The sequence below is a fragment of the Trachemys scripta genome, chromosome 19, assembly GCF_013100865.1.
Source record: "Trachemys scripta elegans isolate TJP31775 chromosome 19, CAS_Tse_1.0, whole genome shotgun sequence".
Classification (NCBI taxonomy): Eukaryota; Metazoa; Chordata; order Testudines; family Emydidae; genus Trachemys; species Trachemys scripta.
Genome location: NC_048316.1, coordinates 19,942,776 through 19,967,920, shown reverse-complemented (window position 1 = coordinate 19,967,920; position 25,145 = coordinate 19,942,776). Strand labels below are relative to the sequence as shown.

General features: G+C 44.2%; 1 protein-coding gene across 3 annotated transcripts; it reads left to right on the top strand.

The window, feature by feature from the left end:
- The first annotated feature begins 3,250 nt into the window (after window positions 1-3,250).
- YBX1 (Y-box binding protein 1) lies at window positions 3,251-23,315 on the top strand. 3 transcript variants are annotated; one of them, XM_034753175.1, is made up of 8 exons: window positions 3,251-3,574; window positions 3,987-4,050; window positions 13,584-13,617; window positions 16,903-16,992; window positions 17,235-17,537; window positions 18,027-18,109; window positions 18,196-18,473; window positions 22,942-23,315. In XM_034753175.1, exons 1-7 carry the CDS (start codon window positions 3,418-3,420, stop codon window positions 18,440-18,442), a joined length of 978 nt encoding a protein of 325 aa, XP_034609066.1. In that variant the 5' UTR covers window positions 3,251-3,417; the 3' UTR covers window positions 18,443-18,473; window positions 22,942-23,315. The 3 variants fall into 3 exon arrangements, with proteins under 3 accessions (XP_034609066.1, XP_034609065.1, XP_034609067.1); XM_034753174.1 differs by having other exon boundaries at window positions 22,937-23,315; XM_034753176.1 differs by having other exon boundaries at window positions 3,253-3,574; window positions 18,208-18,473; window positions 22,937-23,315.
- The last annotated feature ends 1,830 nt before the right edge of the window (window positions 23,316-25,145 follow it).

Genomic DNA, 25,145 nt, shown 5'->3' with positions numbered 1-25,145 from the left:
CTGAAAGGCTGGTTGTGGGTGTTCCCAACCTCACAACATATTTCAGTAGCACACATATAGCAAAACTTTGTAACTCCACATACAACAATAGCACATACAATCCAATAGGATTTTGACGTTCAACAGATCAAGACTTTTAAAATGATACCACACAAGACATACTTTGTACAAAACAAATCATAAATAAATGACAGTGGTGAATATGGGGGTTCCAGGGTGCTGATTTGAGGTACAGAGTGCCACAGTGACCTTTGCTGCACTTGTCAAAGGACTCCTGACTTGCACATGATCACAGACTTGTCTGTTGATATCTCAGAGACAGAGATTTGCTGTAATTGTACAGGCCAGTGCCTGAGAAATTAACTGAAGAGAATGAGTGTGCTGAAAATCCCTCATAGTTGGTGTGGTTTGAAAATCTCTCCCAAATATATCCAGAATAATGAGATTTTCAAAAGCACCTAGATGATTTAGGAGCACCAGTCCCATTGAAAATCCATGTCACATAGGGTAAAACATTCAAAAGTGCGTAAGTGATTTAGAAGTCTAAATTCAATTTTCAAAAATGACTCAGGTAGTTAGGGCTAGATCCACAAAGGGATGTAGACACCCAACTGCCTCTTTAGGCACCTAAATCCAACATCTGTCGCCAATGACCTTCTCAAGAGCACTGTCCAGCTGTTGGCTAAACCTGTAAGACCCTAAAAGTCCCTGGGGTTCCACTGACGGGCATGCACAAACCTGCCTCAGCCTTTATGCTGCCAAATGCTTAACAAGCTGCTCAGCACCTCTTGCCTTAGCCCCGGTGGGATTCTCAAACTAGGCCTTCCCCCACCTATCTCCCTCGCAGCGTCTAATCTGATAGGCCTGTCTGAGCCCATGATCTGCTGCTGCATAGAAGACCAGTGGAACAGTTCCAACAGGAGAGATTGAGAGAGCCCCACCCCAGAATTCCTCATAGCCTGGTGGTTTGGGACCCCCCTGCGGTGGGAGACGGGTTCAAGTCCCTGTTCCAAGTCAGGCAGTGTCTCATCCTAGGGGAGTGCCTTGACCACTGGACTATTGGATTTCAGGGTGGAGCAGGGTGTGTCTGTGTTTAATGGTGGTTAAAGGAGTTGGTTCATCTGACCTTTGATGGGTTCTCCCACAGGAATGACAACGGCCACCCCATAGAAAGAGGGAAGAGGGCAAAATAAAATAAATAAAACACTCCAGGGTCAACTAATTCCAATGAGGGGATACAGAGATGGGAACACAGGCACAACTGAAGCATGCCAGCAGCAGGGCACCAAGCAGAGCATCCCAGTCAACATCCACTGCTTTAAAATGTGCCCAGGAAATCAGGCAATGATGCTCTGAGGAATTCTGCCCGAATGCATGCTTGAATGAAGGCAAGGGAACTGCTTCACAAACAGCTTTCCTTTGAAAAAGCTTTCTCTCTCTGGCTAATGCAAGGAGTTAAGTTCACAAGGCAACCCCTGGACTTAGTGGGGTCTCAAATGAGGTAACCAAAAAAACCCAACACCCCAGATGTGGGAGAACGTGTAGTCACAACTTAAGATGGCTACTGATGATGTAAACAAAGACCAGAACTCATCATGCAGGAGATGGTCCTGTGACAGCATTTCCCTCTCATAGGAAAAAAGGATCAGCATTAAGCGTCTCTGTGAACTATCAGAAACACACCCGTTCTCAGTTCTATGAAGCAGCTGCCAATTGATTTTCTGGTTTGAGCATTGCCCTGCTAAACCCAAGGTTGTGAGTTCAATCCTTGAGGGGGCCATTTAGGGATCTGTCTGGGGATTGTTCCTGCTTTGAGCAGGAGGTTGGACTAGATACCTCCCGAGGTCCCTTCCAACCCTGAGATTTTATGATTCTATAAGTCTAAGAACCAAACTAGAATAAAGGTTCCTCCACCAAGGAGTTAGAGGCAGCAGATCCTGCCCCTTGGTACTGAATACACAACAGCGAGGAAATGAACGGTACAGATCAGAGCAGCTCCCTGGGTGTAATATTTCAGAAGCAGATACCTTCTGACCACTCAGGTGGAGGGCAGAGGACAAGGGCTCACAGGCTAACAACATGTATTGGAGTACCAGGGAGCAGGTCACCCAAGAATGATTGGATGATTTATTTGCCAAATGCAAAAGCGAGGTCCAAAACAACTTCCATCTCCTAGAGCACACAGCAGTTGGACACATGCTACACATGCTGCAAAAGCACTTGAGTCCACCTATTCCCGATACTCGCAGCCTAGTCTGATTCCACTGCCATCAGCCAGCCTCTACCGTAGCCTGACATCTCCGTAGCCTGACATCCCTTCTGAAGTATCAGGGGGTAGCCGTGTTAGTCTGAATCTGTAAAAAGCAACAGAGGGTGCTGTGGCACCTTTAAGACTAACAGAAGTTGGAGTATCCCTTCTGGAGTCTCCCAGTGCTGTAAACAAACCACCCCGCGGGGCGCAGCTCCCAGCGCTGGTGCACTGTCCACACTGGCGCGTTCCAGCGCTGACACGTGCAGCGCTCGGGGGTGTTTTTCACACACCCGCGTGAGGAAGTGGCAGCGCTGTAATGTGCCGGTGTAGACAAGGCCTGATGCAGAACTGCTGGGAGTGGCAGCAGGGCCCTCGGGGAAGGTGCTGGGGGAGGCTGGTGAACACCCTACGGTGGGGGGGTCTCGGTGCCGGGCTGGGGGACACCCGGGCGGGGGTCTGGGTAAGGCTAGGTACCCCCCATCCCAGGGCGGGGCCCAGCGTTTCCCCAGCTAGAAGAAAGCCAGGCCCGTCCCCGCCCCGCAGCCTGCCCGCGGCGCACCCCGGGGTAACCGCACGAGGTCAGCCCAGGCCACGTGCTCCGGGCCCCTCGGCTGCCCGCCCCGCGCTGTAACCCAGCTCCGCTAGCCAGAGGGGCGGGATCAGCAGCGCGGCTGCACCAATCCCGCTCCGAAAGGGAGGAGCGATGAACCTGACCGAAGAAAGGCCCGGCCGCGGTAATTCGTACAGCCAATGGGTGTGCGCGTTATATGAGAGGCCGGCTCTGCGGCCAATAGATGGTAGCGAGCGCTGTGTGCGGGACAGAAGCACCCAATAACGGAGCGCGTTCTATGAGGGGCAGGCGCCGTCACCAATGGGTGTGCCAGTGACCGCGTGGGCGGGTTTTTAGAAGCCAATGGGTTTGCACGTTGTGTGACGGGCAAGCTCCGCAGCCAGTGACTGAGGTAGTGGGCGGTGCGTGCGGGGTGGCTAGCCGGTGCGGGCCGCCATTGTGGTCAGTTCGATCGGTATCGGGAGCGGAGAGCGGAGCCCAGCGAGCCCGGAGCAGGGAGCAGCCCCCCCCCACGGCCGGCCCCAGTCACCATCACACTGCGGGAGGCGGCGCAACAGCCAGTCACCACCACCGTCCGCACCGAACAGCCGCCGCCATGAGCAGCGAGGCCGAGACCCAGCCGCCCGCCGCCCCTCTCCCCGCGGCGGCCCCCGCCGCCCCCGCCGAGTCCAAACCGAACGGCGGCACCGGCAACGGTGGCGGCGGCCTGGCCTCGGCGGCGCCCCCCGCCGGCGGGGACAAGAAGGTCATCGGTGAGGGGGGGCTGGGGAGGGGGCTGAGGGGCGAAAGGGGAGGGGCTGTGGGCGTCATCCCTCCTCCCCCGCAGACCCCTTCCTGGTGCGCGCGCAGTGGCCGTTGGCCCCCGCGCGCCGCCTGAGTCGTTGGGCCCCGCGTGCGGCGGTGGATGGGGGCGGGGCTGGCGCGGAGCGACTCAAGATGTCCGCCACGCGGGGCCTTTGTGTGAGACCCACTTAGCCACGTGCCCTCCCGGGACCCCGGCGCGCGGCGCTCCGCCAGGCCGGCCAGCCGGGGGTGCGGCGGGGGACGGGTCCGGCCGCTTGAGCCGCTGGCCCATCTCGGGGGCGCGGCGGGAGCCTGGCTCGGCTGGACGGAGGTGGGGGCGGCGCGTCATGTGACTCACGTTGGGGTTTTTTTTTCTTTTAGCAACGAAGGTTTTGGGAACAGTAAAATGGTTCAACGTAAGAAACGGCTACGGTTTCATCAACAGGTGAGGGGCTGCCCGGGGGTGCCGGGGTGGGATGGTGTCCTGAGAGCTGCGGGGGGACTGGGGGAGCACTTCGGACAGACTCCCTGCATCTGTCATCCTGCTCGCTGACCAGGCCTCGTCTGGCACATCTCACTGGCCGTCAGATGAGTCTGTGAGAAGTTTCTCAAGTGGCTTAGTGCTGAGATGACTAGCCTGGGAAATGGACTGAAGGCTGGGTTGGTGGGTTTGGTGGCTGCTGCAGAACTTCCCCCGGGGAGACATTTGACTGTTGAAGTACATTGGAGTCATGGCTTTTTTCCCCCCCAACACTACTTACATTAGGTTTATTCTTTCAAATCATTTTGTCTTTAGTCCCCAAACCAGATAAGAAATCCAATCATAGTAACTCCCCATGACCCTTCCTGCTTCCCCCCAGAACAGCAGGACTAGAACAGTGGGCTGTCATCACAGCCTCATCCTTTGGCATGTGGCCAGACACTTGTCTGCAGGTGTTGTCTTGGCTGACATTCTGGATATTTCCAAGCAAACACTGGACCCAAATGTGGTTATAGTTTCAATAACATTTTCATGGGTGCTGTAGGGAATAATGTGTATGGTTCAAGTATGACCTGATCACTCTGTCCCATGAAGCTTTTCACAGAAGTGGTAAGTTGTTAATCCAGATCTCCCCTCTGTATTCCACTTTTATTCTCTTGCAGTGTTTTCAATAAACTGTTTTTATTTAATAGGGATATTTATTCAGTGTTGGAGGTAGCTGATTTTCATAATGTAGTGATTCTTGTCTTTGATCTTTTTGAGATGAGATTTAAATATAAAACAGTGCTGGTTCATGTCATGTGTTAATACTTGTTTGAGTCTAAGCTGTGTTTAAATGCATAAAAGTGATAAACTTTAGTAACAGTCTTGCATTAGATATTGATATTTGCATTGGTATTTTCAAAAGTCATTTGACTATAAGTATAGTAATTTATACTGAGCTTAGTTACGTTTTTAATTACACCACACTCAGAAATGTCACTTCTAGAACAAAAACAGAGCGTATCAATGTAACTGAACTACAAAGAGCACACTGAGTAAAATGGTCTGGTCAATAGTTTTATTTTTTAAACTTGTTCAGTTTCCCTTTCTAAATATATGGAGATATACCTATCTCATAGAGCTGGAAGGGACCCTGAAAGGTCATCGAGTCCAGCCACCTGCCTTCACTAGCAGGACCAAGTACTGATTTTGCCCCAGATCCCTAAGTGGCCCCCTGAAGGATTGAACTCACAACCCTGAGTTTAGCAAGGCAATGCTCAAACCACTGAGCTATCCCTTCCCCCACTTCTGCGCAAAGTTAGATAATTTTTAAATTAAATATCTGTTTTAAACCTGTTGCAGGGAACTTCTAAGATGGCTAACATTGCAAGAAGTTGGAATTTTTTTCTCTATCTTGGAATTTCTTAACTTTATGCATTTGACAGCACTTCACGTAAACTCCATTTTCACTGTTTGCTCTGTGTTGTCAGTTAGCAAGGGAGACTGACTGAGAAGTCCTTTGTAAAAATACCTCATTAGATTAAAAAGTCGCATAAGGAGTTTTCTGAATGAATTTTAAAAAGACCAACTATGTTTTCTATAGTGTTCTGTCAGAAAGTGAGCTACTTCCAGTTTTTTAAAAATATACTAATTTAAAGTATTTCTTGCATCTTGGAATATTTTAATAAGAGCTATGTTTGTTAATACCTGAGATGGAATCTCTAGACGTGACTCAGCGGAGGTGCTTAAATGCTGGTTGCATTTTAATAAGATGCAAAGTTCCTTTACAGCTCAATTCTGGAAGCCTTCTGCATGTAGGACTCTCATTGAAGTCAGTGGGTGTTTTGCAAAGAGAGCTTGCAAAAAGCCCTTAGAGTTATTCTCCTTGCCTCCGTATTACCTAAATTATCTGGGAGTCTCAGAATACCTGAACACCCTCCCCCCACGCACACATCCCCACACCCAAATAGGATTATGTGAAATAATGCAATAAGCAACTATAATAGACAACAGTTTTATTGTAAATAAACATTTTATTTATACTCTTCTGCACCAAATCACTTCTTGACATCCTAACAGGTTATTGTCTCATTTTTCCTCCCAACACTCCCAGTTGTTTTGCACTTATGTAGGAACTAGTGTTGACAAAGCGAACTACTTTGAATTCCTTATTTATCCGGGAGGGTGCAAGTGTAGGCTCTGGTGTGTTCATTCATAACATTGGCTGGATTATGTAAAAGATTTATTAGATTACATGTGCAAAACCAAATATATCATTTAAATGTCTGGACATTCCTATAGTTTAAGTAAAACACACTTCTTATGTACAGCCTTTTAATTCTGTGGCTGAATCTTAAACACCAGACCAGTGATTAGCTATTTAAATTGTAAATGCTAGCAACTCTTTACTGTTGCAAGTGTATGCAAACAGTGGGTTATACATTCTACTTGTAGGGAAAAGCATTTACAACTACATTCATTAGAGAACATTTTCTTTTTAAGTGAAATTTAAGTTAATCAAGGAAATTGCAGCACATAGTTAAAAAGCATCTGAATGTTAAAAATATTAATTAATATGAATTGGGCAGCTTCTTACTCCCCGGAGTCTGCTAGTTTAATGAGAAACCCAGCATGATCACATGTTACCAAGACAGGAAGGTTAAAGCTGCAGAAACTAGGAACTTCATGACATTTCCACAACTCTTAGAGTTTTTTCTGGGATCTCTTGTTTACTGTAGGAAAAATGTTTCATAAAAAGAACTCTGGGGAAACCTTCTGCTATTGCTTGTATTTAATGGCAGATTTGTGTTTTTGTAACTTTGATCATCCCATTTTGTTGCAAATATATGTTAACTTAATGACAGTATGGCTGCCTATTTTATATTTAGTGTTTTACTCTGCAGTGTCATCTTGGATTCTAAGAATCTTATCAAATGTTTCTCAATTATAACAATTAGATCTTCAGTGACAGAGGTTGTCCCATTGTCTCAAATGATGTTGTATTTGGAACTCCACAAAATTTTGGTAACCCTGGAATTTACTCTGAACACCCACAGGGAATAGATCTGTTAAGTAAGAAAGTGCCACTTCTAAACAGTTACTTTCCTCTGAAGAGATTAGAAAAGGGTCTGGATTGTGTAGTGCAAAGAGGAGGTGTACACAATAATGAATGGTCTAGAGAAGGCAAACTGAGTACTCAGACTTGTAATAAAAACACAAGGTGATTTCAGATTATACCAACAGCTAAGTTTAAAATTTGCAAAAGAAAATACTCATTTACACAATGGATAATTAACTTGAGGATCTCATTGCCAGATAATACCACTTGAGGCAATTATTTTAGGAGTTAAAGTATTAATGTTTATATTGATAATGAGCACATTTTGAATAGGATTTGCAAAAGGAACTTTTATAGAGGATATAAATCTTATCCTTCAGGGTGAGCAAACCTCAAAGCAATGGGTTAGGAAGAAATTTTCCCAAAGGGGAGATCAGATTCATAACTCTCGGCTACCTAATTTCTTGTTGCTTCCTGTGAAGCATTTGGTACTAGCCACTGACAGAATATTGATTAGATGGTCTGAGGAATGGCAATCCAGAGTAGCGTACTGCACTTTGAACTTTAGGAATTTGTTTTAAATGCTTTGTAGGGATTTTGACCCTGATTTTGTAAACACTTATGCACATGCCTGATGATTGTGGTCCTGTTTGACCCTAAGTCAGTTAACTTTCAATTCACTGCGGCTTTCCTTTAAGGTGACTGGGGGAGTTCTAGATCATCTCAAGCCAAATAGGCAGCTGTTACATTTCAAAGCCAACTGGGGGTGTTTATCTTGCCAGAAGTAGGCACGAATGATTTTGGCAGGTAAATATAATTCAGCACCATGATCCTGGGGCAATGCTTTGTGAAGCCTGTCATCCCAGCAACTGGGAAGAGATAAGGTTCTGGGATTTCTAGAAGGATCTTGTCCTAGGACCTTGCTCGAAGGTTTCATCTTTCATATCTTCTGGCCAATAGGTATCTTATTAACTTGAAGCATCGCTAACTGTTGGTAAGGTGAAAATGCTTGTGCTCTTCTCCTGTCTAATGGTTCCTGGAGGCTGTGGTGTGTTGTGAACTTCAGTTTCTCTGTCTACTGAGACGGTAAAGAGGCTTACAATGCAGTGCTCTTCCTAGATGTTCACAGTTTCTGTGTTCCTGCTCCACTACCCTGAAGCTCACAGCACTCCCGAGGAATAGCAGCATGAAACTGTCACATTTGTCCACAGAATGTTTTTCTCACAGTTGCCATATAATAAAAATGGTTCTGTGCCCATACGTAGTGTCAGTATGATATTGGAGATCAGTGTGATGTAAATTATGAACACGAGTGGTCACTAAACTTAACTTTATTAGATGCTCTAAAAATACTAAGTATTTCATATCACAGTGTCTAAGGTGGTCACAGCTGAGAATGCCCAACTCAGGACAGACTGCTGAGAAACAGGACAGACTCCTCAAACTAATGTTTAGTCTATCATTAGATTTCACCAAGCCAGTGACAAGATGTGTTCCTGTATCAATACAGTGGTTAACAAGACAAAAACACAATCTGCTTAGGCATTCTAGCACTTTGCTCACAACCCATACAATTGGACTCTGATGGGAGGTTACTGAAAACCAGATTCATCATATATAAAGTTCTTCCAAGCTATCAGCCACTTCACCAGGTCAATATATAACTCAGATTTTACCCCAAAATCACTTAGTCAGTCCTTTAGTAACTAACAACTAAAGATTTAATAATATAAAAAAAAGTTATAAATGTCTAAGGAAACATACATTCCAATTGATTTCAGAGATTCCAGGTCAGGATCATAGCGGTCATAGGCACAGACTCCAGGGCTGGAGCACCTATAGAAAAAAATTAGCGGGTGCTGAGCCTGCACCGGTAGCCAGCTACCCCTCTTCTCCCCATCCACCCGCCCCAGTGCCTCCCACCTGTTGCAATCAGCTGTTCGGTAGTGTGCAGGAGGCATTTAGAGGGGGGGGGGAGAAGCAGGGATGGGGTGTGCTCAGGGAGGGGTGGAACTGGATGGGAAGAGAAGAGATGGGGTGGGGCCTGGGGCAGAACAGGGGGTTGAGCACGCCCTGGGGCTGGAGGAAGCTGGTAGGGTGACCAGACAGCAAATGTGAAAAATCAGGACAAGGGATGGGGGGTAATAGAAGCCTATATAAGAAAGACCCAAAAATCGGTACTGTCCCTATAAAATGGGACATCTGGTCACCCTAGAAGCCGGTGCCTGTGATAGCAGTGATGTAGATCTGCTAGCTTGTAAAAAGTATGACTTCACCCCAACAGATTAAGGATCATTCAGTTCCCTGTTTTAAGCTTCCTTGTTAGAAATCCAGTCCAGATATGTGAAGTAGGAAATGAAGAGACATCAGTGATGTTACAGCTTGCAATTTATAGCCTAGCCTAGCCCAGGTGCATGGAAAGTTACTGGCCCAATATGAAGTCCAAAGTCACATGAGCATGAAGTCACATGCATCCGAAGAAGTGGGCTGTAGTCCACGAAAGCTTATGCTCTAATACGTTTGTTAGTCTCTAAGGTGCCACAAGTACTCCTGTTCTTTTTATGAGCATGAAGAGTTCTGGTAAAAGATGGAGTCTTAGGTCACATGTCCTTACATGGTTTGCTGAATTGTAGGGGGCAGCCATTGGAAAAGAGCTTACTGGGTGGGATGAGTTTCTTCAATGGCCCATTGTGAGAGTTGAGTGTTCTTAATGGGCCATGAACACATAATTGACTAGTCCTGATGTAAATTGATCAGCTGGGGTGGGGAGCGTAACCCAGGGACACGACACTTTTGATAGAAACACGTAGCCAGTATTCATAACTTCAGCTACAAGGATGATGCATGCATATAAACAGAATTATCAAACTTAACAAATCATAATTTTTCTGTTGATATCTTGCATGGCATACTCTGTATTAGACAATGCAATTGCGCAATAATGGTGATAATTAGTGAAGATACATTAGTGTACACCTGGTTATCATTCCTTTCATCACATTTCAGTTTTCAGTTCTAGATGAAGTCACACGAGCTGTATTAAGACTACTTCCTCCTTGTAGCGACTGTCTCTTGACTGCAGAACGGACATTGAACTGGCTTTATTTGCTGCTGTATTGCAGTGCATGGTCAGCTCTAGGGTGACCAGACAGCAAGTGTGAAAAATCGGGACAGGGGGTGGGGGGTAATAGGAGCCCATATAAGAAAAAGACCCAAAAATCGGGACTGTCCCTATAAAATCGGGACATCTGGTCACCCTAGTCAGTTCTAACTCGTGCACTTTCATTACAGCTTCTGAAGGGACTCCTTCCTACTGAATATTGGTTTGGGGGTTTTGCAGATATATTGACTTGGTTGTCCAGATCAAATCTTTTAGTGTCTTCCCATATTTCTGACCTCTTTAGGTTCCTTTGAGTAGTGTATGAAACTCCTCCCCACTTAAAACTGCAAACTTAACCCTTTATCTGAAGGGCAGCACACTCATGTCTAGGGAGGGGCTTTGACTAGTGCTATCATTCACTGTCCATGAAGACTCGTTAAATAAAGGGGGAGTGGGGTGGCAAATGCAAAACTAAATACAATTGAATAGGTAGTAGTGTGCCTTTCCTGCATTGATGCTGCCTTGTCTATCCATTTGCCACCATACAAATGGATTATGCTGTCTTCTGTGCAACCCCTGTGTACTGAACGTTTTCCCTGATCTGATCCACAAGGCCACTAGCCTCTACATTCAGGTTCCCCTGAAAGACCCACCATTGATGTAACCTGTGAGAGAACTAGCTGGCAGTGAAAATCGTGAGTAATTGGGAATAGCAGATAAATTCTATTTTATTTTAAAAACAGTAACCCTGTATTAAGATGACACGGCCAGTCATCAGCTTAATCATGCTACTCTTTTTCTGAGGATTGTGAGCTTGCTGGGGAAAGCACTTTGATCTTTGCTTGGAAAGTATCTAGACACTGGGGCTCCACCAGCAATGATTGATTTTAACCATTACCGTGCTAAAATTCCCTCCAGTTCTCCTCCCCATATCTCCTTTGGCCCTGAGTGGGAGTGGGGAGAGAAATGGTGCCCTACGCAGCTGCATGCTGCCCCAGTGGCCTGCCCGATCCCCTGGCGGGCTGAGCTGGCCAGGGAAGCTGCCCCTGTCCTGCCTCTTCCCCAAAACCTCCACCCCTCCTTTGCCCTAGCTCTGCCCCCACTCCACCCCTTCTCCTGAGCTATGTCCTGGGGCACTGCAGCAGGGGTCAGGCCCGACCCCCGCACTCACCGGGCGGGGGGAAGTGGAGCGACCCGGCCCCAGCCCGCTCTGCTCAGCCAGCTGGTAGCCATGCCACTGGTGAGTGCTGGGGGCCAGCGGAGGGGAGTGGGCTGGGGCCGGGTCACTCCACTTCCTGCTGCCCCGAGAGTGCGGGGTTGGGCCCACCCTGCAATCACCGGGTGGCAGGAACTGGAGCAACCTGGCCCCAACCCGCTCTGCTCTGCTGGCTCATGCTGGGGGGCAGTTCCCCCCTGCCCTCAAGCCTACTCCTGCTCCCCACAAACCTTGGGCCCAGTCTTCTCTCTCCCCCCCCCCCCTTCCAATAGGGCACCACAATGTCTAGGGGTGGCTCTGGGGGTGGGAAAGGAAGTGGAGTGAAAAACTGAGTGAGAGTACGCATGATGGAGGGGTAGGAGGAAGATGAGCTTTGTGTGAAGTGACTGAAAGAGCATGAGGTGGGGGCAATATGAACACACAATAGTAGAGGGAGGATTGATTTTTGGGTCTGAGGCTATACTACCAGATCTCTCAAAGGCCTTCTTGTGTGCCTACTTTTAAACTAAAGCACCCTGTATGCCTGAACTCTTTGAAATTGACTTATCAGATATTTTTAAAGCATCCTTTTACTTGATATGTCTTCAAAATGTTTTCTTTTTTCAAAAATGTTTAAGGACACTTTTTGCTTCCTGTCTGTAAAGGGATATCAAATTATCTGCTTCTCCCTGGTTAACCTGATGAGTTAGTGCTGTCAAACCAACCCCATGTTTCTTGCCAACTTTTTAGTTCAGAAAATTGAAGTGGGGTTGGGTGTTCAAAATATGGCACTTGGGTTGATATCCTTTTAATTTGAACACTAGAATGTAGTTAAGGGAGCAGTTGGAGGGGGTAGGACATCACATACAGTAACTCCTCACTTAATTTAGTTATGTTCCTGAAAAATGCTACTTTAAGCAAACTATGTTAAGCGAATCCAATTTCCCCATAAAAATTAATGTGGGGGGGGGGGCGCTAGGTTCCAGGGAATTTTTTTTCCGCTGGACAAAAGACATTATATAATATTGTACACAGCAATAATAAGTGTGAAACTTGGTTGAGGTGGTGGAGTCAGAGGATGGGATATTTCCCAGGGAATGCCTTGGTTTAACACGTTGTTAGTGTAGCCTCACACTCTACAAGGCAGCATAAATGGAGGGAGGAGACACAACAGACACATGGCAGTGGCTGCAAACGTTCCCTGTGGAAACTGAATTTGATGATGAACCCATGCTATCCCACTAGAGCGCACCAGTCCCTCCACTTTCCAAAATGCGAGGGGTGCGTGTGTGTGAGAGGGGGACACACACCGTGTATCAGAGGGGTAACTGTTAGTCTGTATCCACCAAAACAACGAGGAGTCCGGTGGCACCTTAAAGACTAACAGATTTATTTGGGCATAAGTTTTCATGGGTAATAAACCTACTTCTTCATATGCATGGTCACTGTGTGTGAGAGACAGACAGACAGACTGTGTGTGTGTGTGTGTGTGTGTGTGTGTGTGTGTGAGAGCGACGCGTTGCTCCTTTAAGTATGCTGACTCCACTCTAAGTACACTGCCTTTTTAAGTAGATCACCAAGTTGAGACAGCAGCTGCTGCCAGCAAGCTCCCTCCATCCTGAGCCCTGTCACATTCCCCTCTGATCTGTGGAGATGGGGTACAGGAGTTGGGGGAGGGGAGACACTCTGACATCAGCTCCACTCTTCTCCCCCTGCACAGCAAGCAGGAGGCTCCTGGGAGCAGTTCCAAGGCAGAGGGCAGGAGCAGCACACCGCAGTGGGGGGAGGGACACCTGAATTGCCTGTCAATTGATAGCTGATGAGGGAGGGGCTGCTGGCCCACTCTGGTTCCCAGCCCCCAGCAGCTAGCTCCAGTGGGCTGCTCTTCCTGCAAGCAGTGGACAAAGCTGGTGGCTGCCAAACAAGGTTATAAAGGAGCATGGTGTAACTTTAAACGAGCATGTTCTCTAATAGATCAGCGACTTAACGTTAACCCGTATGACGTTAAGTGAGGAGTTACTGTACTGATGCTGATAGCCAATGTGGTCCTTGTCAGTACCTCAAAGTTAGCATTTGGTCCCTAGCCAAACCTTAGTGAGTCTAGAAAATGTGCTGATTTTGTTTACACACCCTTTCTGAATCTGAATTTTATTGTGTTGCAGGAATGACACCAAGGAAGATGTGTTTGTACACCAGGTGAGTTACTTTTGTGCAGGTGGGAGTGCAGATACCCCTTTTAGAGCTAAAGCTTGTTATGCTGACTTGGTGAACCTTAACTGAAGGGAGGGGGAGCATATTAGATGTGCTCACTGAAGAAATCTTAATTCTCCAAAGTCATCTGCCTTAACACATGGATTTTCATTATGTGGGTACCAAGTAGTACATTCAGATAGTTAAGGTTGCCAAATAGTCTCCATTGTAATCCTATATTTTTCATGCCTGGGCAGTTTCACATTTTCATATTTTCCACTTAACTTGAAAACCGCATTGTGTGCAAGTGTACACTTCCCTTAATCTGTTAAGATATTTTTGAAGAATTTGCAAAAGAATAAAGGAGAACTAGCAAAAAAATAAATAAAAATCCAAATAAATGTTTGGCTAGGTCCTTCATGGGGGGAGAAGTAAAATTCTGTCATCGGTTAGAAACTATAAGAATACATGGAAAATTCACAGCATGGAAAGAAGTTAATAATGGGTGCAATAGGAATAAAACACCCCATGAAATTCAGCTATCTTATTTAAGTTGTGGAACTTGCTGTTGCAAGGTGTTTGTCAAAGTTTAGTGGAGTTTAAAGAATGCTTAAATGAATGAGTGCCTGCACTTATATTTGACTAAAATCTTTTGATATGAACTTTAATCCCTCAAAGCATAAAGCAATTCACACCTGTTTAAGTATTAACGACCCAAAGGGCAGGCTATTCCATAATGAACAAGTATGGGAGTTTTTCACCTTCCTCTGAATATGGTACTGGGCAGTCAGTAGAACTTGTAAAAAAAAAAAAAAAAAAAAAAAAAAAAAATGGGCAGGTGGTCTGATGCATTATGGTAATTCCCATGTTCTACATGCACAAGAGGACAGAATTGTGAAGATTCAGCTGAACTATTTTATATTTCCTGTCTTAAACGCATAAGTTATTTAAAGTTCAAATTGTATTAAGGACCCGTGGCAATCTGAAAATCATACCTCTGGCAAAAATCTTGAATTTAGGAAAGTTACAACACCTATAAGAAAAGTTAGCAACATTTCAGTTAACTTTGTGCAACTTACAAAACTTATTTACTATTTTCTGTGGCCAGTTAGCCAGGAATAAACTAACTGCAATGACTCTTGTAAATATTAAAGGAAGCAGAATACCCTTTCTGTTTTTAAGTAATTTCAGAAAGTGTATTGTTATATAAAAGGACATTTATATTTTTTTAGGTTAACTAACTAGTAAGTTTTGGTCAGTAATTGAGTATGTCCTGAAATCTTTCAAAAAGTGTGTAACAGGAAATATGACTGATCATCAAGAAAATAGTAAAGCTTGACTATATGCAAAGTGCTAGAAAATGGGCAAAATAAATGGAAAATAAATTTTAACTAAGTTTCAGTCTATAATTATTTCTAAGATTGTGACATGAGATACTGATGAAACACTATATGAGAGCTAGTTATTAGGCATTTTTAAAAAATCATGTAATTTGATGGTGTTCTTTTAATATAAGCAGTGAGTACATGGTAACTAGTAATCAGTTTAGATCCAATCTGAAATAAATATAAAATCCGTGACTTTATAAAGCAAATCTCTAATTGGATAGGCATTTGAGGAAGATATAAACTCTCTCCCATCCTGTTACCAATTTGGGTTCTTTTCAGACATCAGTTATGCAGAGCAACTAGGGGAGCAGGTTTTCCTGGTGCCATCTTAACACAGAACACGAGATCTGTAGACAGAAAATTTGCAAACGTATTGTTAGAGTGGATTTCATTCCCTCTGGGGCATGAAAATGCTGGGATGCTGTCAGCACTATTTCACTTTTGTGAAGTCTCATGCTGGTGTGCTACTTCTGAGCTCAAAGTGTTTGGTAAACAAAATGTGGCTTTGTGAGGGATTAGTGTGTACTGAGTATTTACAGGATTTATTAAAAATCTCTTCTGTTGACTCCAGAAAACGTGGGGCTTTTCAGTATGTAGTTGCATAGACTGTTAGAAACTGTAGGGTTGTTTCTGTAGTGTTGCAAGTTTAGACAGCCTAATCTTTATTTTAAAATATACTCAGAAATACAGGATTGAACACTTTTTCTGATCAGAGTGTAAACTAAGCTTTTTAAGCAGCCTTGCAATGTTGTGGCTACAACTGACTTGAGGGAAGCAGTGCCTCAACTTCAGGCTGTCTTCAAGTTTGAACAGAAATGAGATCAGGCAATTAAGTTTTCCTCAACTGTAATTGTACCATTGTGTGTAGTACTTGCCATGTGATTTTACATTAGCTTCTGCTGTTTAATTTTAGACATCAGTATCTAGACTACATAGTAGAATAAACACTATTGTGGAAACGTTAGTGTCTCTTGCAAATTCTCAGCTGTAACAAAAGATTTAGAATTTATAATCCAATAACAACTATTTTCAAACTGGACACTTAAATAGCTACACAGATACCCAAATAAGTGGCCTGACTTTAAAAGTGGTGAGTTCTCATAGTTTCAGTGACTTCAGTGGGAGTTTCATGTGTTCAGTACTTCTTGGGGGGGTGGAGGGGGAGGGGAAGGCCACTGATCTGGATGTATAACTTTGGGGTCATATTTGGCCATATGCTTTTTTTAAGTAGTCTTAGTTTTGTGGGGAAGAATAGCGCAATGGAATCTTGAACACACAAATTCCGGGGTAAAGCAAACTTTTTTTTTGTATAGATGATTATTGAGAATCTTTTAAAATAAACCAAATCACTGTCAGGAATATCCATTTGATTGCCTTACCTCGTTTTTTTAAATTCTTCAAGGCCTGGCAGTTAAGTGGAGTAAAGCTTGCTGACAAGTATGCTCCTTGTTTTGACAGTACTGGACATGAGCGGGCTATTTGCTATACTAATGCTGCATGCCCTGTTACACTGTCAGACTTGTGGGAACCCTCAGAGGCTAGTATCAGTGGCTTTTGACACTTATCTGGTAGGTCTGCCTCTAAGTAATTTAAATATGTGTAGCATTATTTTCAGGTATATTAGAATGTTGCCACTGTAGTTGACATTACATGTTACTGTAAGCAGACTTGGGCTAGCACTTTTTGTTAGACATTTTCCCCTATGAAATCTAGCATATTTCTGTTGAAACTAAAACTTAGTTTACATGCTGATATTGCTGAATTTCTAGTTCAAGGAAGCACATTCTCCCAAGGAAAACTGAATGGTCAAGTTATTTCCAAAATCTAGGAAATCTCTTCACACATCTTTGCAATCTCTGCATGCTGTGTCTCTAAAGCTAATTCCAGAATGTTGTGTTACTAGACTGCCATAAAGAAGAATAACCCCAGGAAGTACCTTCGCAGTGTAGGTGATGGAGAGACTGTGGAGTTTGATGTGGTGGAAGGTGAAAAGGTGAGCATATTCTCTAATGTTAAAACTCACAGAAAAATTGATTTGCAATTTGGGCTTATGTTTGATGGCTCCTTCTGAGTAGATGGGTAATGTGACATGTCCAAGCAGTTTACTTTTTTTTTTCTCGCTTTACAATATATCTGTGCTCAGTTAATCCTGATTTACGTACGTTCTCATGCCATAACTGACTCAACTTTTTTTCCTCTTGTGATCATTATTTAACACTGTCACACTGTTTCTAGGGTGCAGAGGCAGCTAATGTTACAGGTCCTGGTGGAGTTCCAGTACAAGGCAGTAAATACGCAGCAGACCGTAACCATTACAGACGGTATCCACGACGTAGGGGTCCTCCACGCAATTACCAGCAAAATTACCAGAACAGTGAGAGTGGGGAAAAGAACGAGGGATCAGATAGCATACCAGAAGGGCAAGCCCAACAGCGCCGTCCCTACCGCAGGCGGCGGTACCCACCTTACTATATGCGTAGACCCTATGGGCGTCGACCACAATATTCCAACCCTCCTGTGCAGGGAGAGTTAGTGGAGGTAATTTTTGTATAACATTTGATACTGTACTATCTTGCTTATAATGGAAGAGGGTGCGGAGTTTCAGCTGCCTATGTGTAGGATGTTAGGTTTGTTTCCTGTGATTGTAAGTTTTAGCAATACAAATGAGTTAAAGAGCAGAAATCTTGTTTGCCAGCAGACCGTCAATTCAAAAATGCTATAATTTAAATATGAATGTGAAAGCCCGGGCTGGCGATAGGGGGTAGCAAGCAGGGCAATTGCCTGGGCCCCCCACAAAGCTAAGTTGCTCGGGCTTTGGCTTCAGCCCCACATGGCAAGGCTCAGGGCCCAAGGCGTCAGCCCCATGCAGTGGGGCTTTGGCTTTCTGCGTTGAACCCCAATGAGTCTAATGCCTGGCCATGCTTGGAGGACCCCCATGAAACCTGCTCGTGGCCCCCCCTGGTTGAGAACCACTGATTTGGTTTGCTCTTGTAGCTGGCTGAGTCGTCTTAATGTACATTATTTCAGGGTGCTGACAACCAGGGTGCAGGAGAACAAGGCAGACAAGTCAGACAGAATATGTATCGGGGGTACAGACCACGATTTCGCAGGTATGCTGCAGATCCACTCGTTATGTTATGAAATTTTGTGAGTGTGCTGGAACACAATGGTCAGATGCTGCATCCTTAAAACATAGCTTGATTTTCAGGGGTCCTCCTCGTCAAAGACAGCCTAGGGAGGAAGGAAACGAAGAAGATAAAGAGAACCAAGGGGATGAGACCCAAGGTCAGCAGCCACCTCAACGTCGGTACCGTCGTAACTTCAACTACCGACGCAGACGCCCAGAGAACCCTAAACCACAAGATGGCAAAGAGACGAAGGCAGCCGAACCACCAGCTGAGAACACGTCCGCTCCCGAGGCTGAGCAGGGCGGGGCTGAGTAAATGCCGGCTTACCATCTCTACCATCATCCGGGTGGGTATTCTCATTCTCTTTTGAGGATATTATACTATAATAGAGTTCCTTCAAAAGCTTTCTTTGACTTCTAACCTATTTCAGGTTTTAACTGTTATAGTATGCATTTCTTGCAATTTGGATTTAGTGTGAATGCACATGTTAGGTAATGTGACTTGTAACAGCTTGCAGGTTCAAGTTCTTTCAACAGTACAGCTATAAACTAGTTGGGGGACTTAGCTGCAGGAGGGTTCTGATTTCTAGATGGGACCTTAGCCATGTCCTGTACAAGACTAGTCTTGGATATGTTCTGTGCATTAGCCTGGTGGCAGATATTTAGCTCTCATATGCACTGTAAATAGGAATCCTGTGGAGTGGTTGTAATTGTACTGTGAATGAGATCTTAGTCACACCTTACAACTATATGGAACAAATATTGAAATAACCAAACATCTACAAGTAAAAGCAGCATTGTTTGCTAATTCTTTAAAAGATGAACCCTATTCTTGATTGACTTTTGGTAGAATTATGTAAGAGGTAGATGAATGGAACAGTAGTCACTTTCAGATGGTCTGAAGACTGGTTGAAACACTTCCCACACGGTCACAATAAAAACAATGTAGTGACTTGAGGAAGATGTTCTAGTGGAGATATTGCAGATGCGTTAGAATCAGTCCTCATCTGGAGGAGAGAATAGCAGTATATTAAGCTTCTAGATAATACTAGATGGAGGAGTTGCTAAAATCGACTAGGATTGAGGAATAACCCAGGATGCTAAAGAGATGTGGACAGACTAAGATTCAACTTGGAAAAACTAATACTTAGAGAATGTGAAACCGAACCTTGAAAAAAACCTAGCAATGATGAGCAGCCAATTAGGCAGGAGTCTGCAATGTGGTATGCCAACAAAAAGCGAATGTCATGTTTGGCTGCATGTGCAGAGACCCCACATCAAAAAGCTGGGAGGCAACAAGCAGTGCTTGATGTGGCTGCCCTTGTCATATTGCATTGAGTTTTGGCCTTTGCTTTACCAGAGCGGAATGTTTTACTGACCATGGCGAAGTTTGTAAAAATGAAGATTGGAATATGGCCTTCATTTTTAGTAACTTATCTTTTAGTTATCATGGGAATAGGCTCATTTCTAGGACCATCACTGTTCCTGCCCTTTGTTTGTTTTCCTCACTCCCCAAACCTGCTTTTGTGTGTTTCTTTGTTCCTTGTCTTTGTATGTCCTCTATTCTTTTTCATCTGTTTCCTCCGCTGCACCAACCTTTAGTTCCCACCCTGTGGACTACCACTCACCATTCTGTGAAATAGTTAAGATAGACACCCCCCATTATCCCCTAATGTAATTTGCCCGTGCTCCCTCAGGAGCTGGGGCTGGGGTGGAGCTGGGGGTGGAGCAGGGCTGGGTGGTGTTCACTCCCTGCCCCCCAGGGGGGTGGCCTGAGCCTCACTGCATGCCCCCCCAATGTTACCCTTTGTCCCCTTAGGGGGACAGGCCCCACAGTTTGGGGACCACTGATGTAGACACTAGTGTTGTCATTAGTCTTTAGTATTAACACACCAAAGGGATTATTAGGGAATGCAGGAGTTTGCACCTGAGTTACTGTTTAAAGCCCTGTGATTCAGAAAGGCGAGACTGGGAGTCTGTTGTTCATGCTTTCATGGTTGTACTCCTAACCATGAGGGCTAGAGACTCTTTAAATGAAAGTTTAGATTCTGTTGAATTTGCATATAATACGGGTCCAGTTTATTTGATTGGACACCCCTGCTCTAGTTGTTCCTAGCAAAGAGCTTGCTAGTAGCTGATAGCTGTGAACTCCTGTCATTCATCTCAGAAGGTGTTAATCTTAACTCATCGCTGAAGTCAGATGGCAACTTTAGTTTCTCCTTAACATGGACAGTAGTGCTCATCTATTGTATACTGGGAGATCTTTGGGCGCTTAGACAACACTTGAAGAGATAGTGAAATCAGGTTCTTTATTTCATGCTTCTCCCCCAGAAAAATTCCTCGCTCCTGCCTTAAAGGGGAAAGAAAATGCGGTATTTAAATGTCTTCTGGACAGCAAAAGCCAAAACCACAAGGGACCAAAAGCCTCAGACTCGCACAACAGCCAAAACGTTAGTCTTTCACCTAATAATCTATATGAGAGCTGCAGCATGCTGTGAATTTGAAACATAGCACAGGTGTAAAATCAATTTTGATACAATCCTTCTCAAATAACATTGTACTGAAAGTCTCTGGAAACGGAGGATGGGAATGAGGGGAGAGGTGGGAAGGGGAAGTGCACTGCCACATAGCTTAGAGTCAAATGCAGCATACTACCCAATAGATAAGTGGCTTCCTCACAAAAAATAAGTTGTTTTGATAACTGTAAGAGGTACACACAAGTAGAATGGCAGCACATAATCAACTGAACTCCAGGTTTGAGTCACAATAATGGGGAAAATTTCTAAGCTAACATTGCGTAGGAAAGATGGGAAGTATGGCAAGAGACCACCGGGGTTTAACCAGTAGCTCTTCAATGATCTAAAAATAAGAGTCCTACAAAAAGTGAAAACTAGGTCAAATTACAAAGGATGAATATAAACTAATACCAGAAGTATGTAGGGACAAAATAAGAAAGGCCAAGGCACAAAATGAGATCAAACTAACTAGAGACGCAAAGGGTAACAAGAAAACACTCTACAAATACCTTAGAAGCAAGAGAGAGGCCAGGATAGGCCCGTTATTGCCCCCTCCCCCCCAACCCATTGAATAACAGAAAAATGTGGAAATGGTAGAGGTGCTTAATGACTTCTTTGATTCAGTTTTCACCAAGAAGGTTGGTGGTGAATGGATGCCTAACATAGGGAATGCCAGTGAAAAGGAGGTAGGATCAGAGGCTAAAATAGGGAAAAAACAAGTTGAAAATATTTAACTTGTCTAAGTAAAATTTGAAGTCACCAGATCCTGATGAAATGCATCCTAGATACTCAAGGAGCTGACTGAGGAGATATCTGAGCCATTAGCAATTATCATGGAAGACGGGAGAGATTCCAGAAGACAGGCACTATGTTTGTCCTTTTCCAATCTATAAAAAGGGGAATAAGGACAACCGAGAGAATTGCAGACCAGTCAGCTTAACTTCTGTACCCGGAAAGATAATGGAGCAAATAAGCAATCAATTTGAAAACATCTAGAAGATAATAAGGTGATAAGTAACATCATGGATATGTCAAGAACAAATTGTCAAACTAACCTGATAGCTTTGTTTGACAGGGTCACAAGCCTTGTGGATGGGGGGAAGCGGTAGACGTGGTATGACTTGACTTTGGTAAAGCTTTTGATACTGTCTCACATGACCTTCTCATAAACTAGGGAAATACGACCTAGGTGGAGCTACTATAAAGTGGGTGCATAACGGGTTGGAAAACTGTTCCCAGAGAGTATTATCAGTGGTTCACAGTCAGGCTGAAAGGGTATAATGAGTGGGGTCCCACAGGGATCAGTTCTGGGTCCGCTTCTGTTCAATATCTTCATCAATGATTTAGATAATGGCAGAGAGAGCACACTTATAAAGTTTGCAGATGGTACCAAACTGGGAGGGGTTGCAAGTGCTTTGGAGGATAGGATTATAATTCAAAATGATCTGGGCAAACTGGAGAAATGGTCTGAAGTAAATAGGATGAAATTCAATGAGGCCAAATGCAAAGTACTCCACATGGGAAGGAACAATCAGTTGCACACATACAAAATGGGAAATGAGTGCCTAGGAAGGAGTACTGCAGAAAGGGATCTGGGGGTCATAGTGGACCACAAGCTAAATGAATCAACAGTGTAACACTGTTGCAAAAAAGCAGACATTATTAGGAGTGTTGTAATATTGATTAGGCCTCAAATGCAGTATTGTGTCCAGTTCTCGGTGCCACATTTCAGGAAAGATATGGACAATTTGGAGAAATTCCAGATGATTAAAGGTCTAGAAAACATGACCTATGAGGGAAGATTGGGGGGGGGGGGGGGAAATCGGGTTTGTTTAGTCTGGAAAAAAGACTTAGGGACATAAGTTTTCAAGTACATAAAAGGTTATTACAAGGAGAAGGGGGAAAAATTGTTTTAAACCACTAAGGATAGGACAAGACGTAATGGGCTTAAATTGCAGCATGGGAGGTTTAGGTTGGACATTAGGAAAAACTTCCTAACTGTCAGGGTGATTAAGCACTGGAATAAATTGCCTAGGGAGGTTGTGGAATCTCCATCATTGGAGATTTTTAAGAGCAGGTTAGACAAACACCTGTCAGGGATGGTCTAGATAATACATAGTCCTGCCATGAGTGCAGGGGACTGGACTTAGATGACCTCTCGAGGTCCCTTCTAGTGCTATGATTTGTGCACCTTAAGTGTTCCAGGAATCCATGTTTAATTTTGCGAATGATCTTATCACCAGGAACACTTAAGTCTGCAACACACATCTTTGACAATCTTTTTCCTTTTCCAGTTTAGTCATCAAAGAAGAAAAGAATATGAAATAAAGAGAAGAATATGAAATTCCAGCAATAAGAAATGAACAAAAGAATTGGAACTGAAGACCTTAAGTGCTTGCTTTTTGCTGTTGACCAGATAACTAGACTATCTGCATTATCTATGCAGCATGGGATTTTTATTATTTTTACCTAAAGAAGTCTCCTTTTGGGAACGACAAAAACGTTTTTTAAAGGCCTGTTTTTTCTCAATACACCTTTAAAGGTTTTTAAATTGTTTCATATCTGGTCAAGTTGAGATTTTTAAGAACCTCATTTTTAATTTGTATGAAATGTACACCTGATTTTTTCAAGTCAAACTGCAAGCATCTGTTAATAAAGGTCTTAAAGAATTGCCATGTGTGTTTGTCTGTTTCAGCTCAGCTTTTCCTTTCACTGAAAGCTTACAGGCTGCACCTTAAATGTTAGTGTAAAGCAATATAACTGCTTCTTTTTTAAAATACTTATAAGGGGACTTTGGACTTACTAGATGGTATTTAGTATTCTATTCATCGGCTGTCGTTTTGGATTACTTGGAGGTCTTTATCAAAATTCATCTTGAGCACTTGTGCTAGTCAGTCTATTCAAAAGCTCCCTCTACTCTTGCCCCAGTGAGCACATCTTTATATCCAAAGTCCATGTACTTATGCATTCTGTAGCCAACCACTAGATTGTTCTCCCTTCTACCTGCCCTGCTGCAGTCTATCTGCCCCATCTCTTTTCTTCAGCTTTCCCATAAGTGAAGTTAACTTGGTTATCAGCATATGTTTCTGCACTGCAGCAGCAAAATACTGGTGGGCAAGGAGCCGCTAAAGCTTCCTGCTTCTCTGGCAGGCACAATGGTGGGTGTGGGGCTTGAGCTGAGTTAACTAGAAAACACTTTTAAGTTTGTGGAGCTGCAGTTGAGGCCCAGGCAACTAGAGATCCTTGGAATAGTTTATTCAGTATTTCCCAGCCTTTGGTGACTCCATGTAGTCTGTATCATCTTCTCTCTCGTGTGTCAATCGGGGAATTGGAGAGACCCTTGAGCCACAGAAGCCTGCTAGGAGACCACCCCATGTCCTGCGAAGGTAGAGGGACCCAGGTGCCATAGCCATCCAAGTCATCCTGGATCTGCCTTCATTCCAAAAGATAAGGCTTGGTAAGCAGTTTCAGTGAGTGGTGTATAGAGAGGAGGAAACAGAGCCAGTGTTGATAGCAGCAACATAAAAGGAGTAGGAGGGAAGCTGCCTTAGGCAAAACCAGAATGTGTATTCCAGAATATAACAATTTACATTGTTTCAGAATTGAGTTTTCTGCTGTAGGACTTGGGATCATCGCTTCTCGGCCTTTTGGCTAAGATCAAGTGAAGTACATGGGGCCCCGATGATTGTAACCTATAGCCTATTATGCACAATATGTCCATTTTTTTTGTTTTTCACCAAAAAGTTTAGTAGCAATTGGACATCTAATTTAATGCCAATGAAAATGGTAGAATCAGAGGCTAAAATAGGGAAAGAACAAATTAAAAATTACTTAGGCTTTGTCTACACTAAAGAGTTTTTTGATGAAGTCAACAATCAAAAACCGGTATAACAACATAGATTGTGCATGTTCACACTACGCTCCTGTAGGCAGTGTGTGTCTAGGTTCTCTAGCATTGACAGTGAAGCAGTGTACTGTGGGTAGCTATATCACTGTGCTACTTGCCACTTTCTGGAGCTAGGAGTTGTGGGAAGGCAGAGTGGATCGCAGTGCACCAAGGGGGTGGGTTCAATGTCCCAGGATGCAGTTCTTTCCGTCTCAGCCTTCCATGGGCTTCCAACTGCATTTCACAGCATTTTTCAATGGCCCCTGTTTACTGTGTGCCCGCCATCTCTGTCTGAAAGGATGGATGCTGCACTACCTTCTACAGTTGTAGTTACTTTTATGAACACATCGCGGATGGTCAGGCAGTATACCTTGAGCTCCAAATCCAAACAGGAATCAGTTGCCTGACCTGCTGTGTTCTATGGAAAGAAACACCAGTTTACTTTTGGCGTTCCCAGAGCAGCTAAACATGGTGGACTGTCGCTTTTGGGCTCGGGGAAACAACCACTGAGTGATGGCATTGTATCATTATGCAAGTCTGGGATAAAGAGCAGTGGCTGCAGAACTTCTGGATGTGGAAAATCACCTTCCAGGAACTATGTGCGGAGCTTGCCCCAG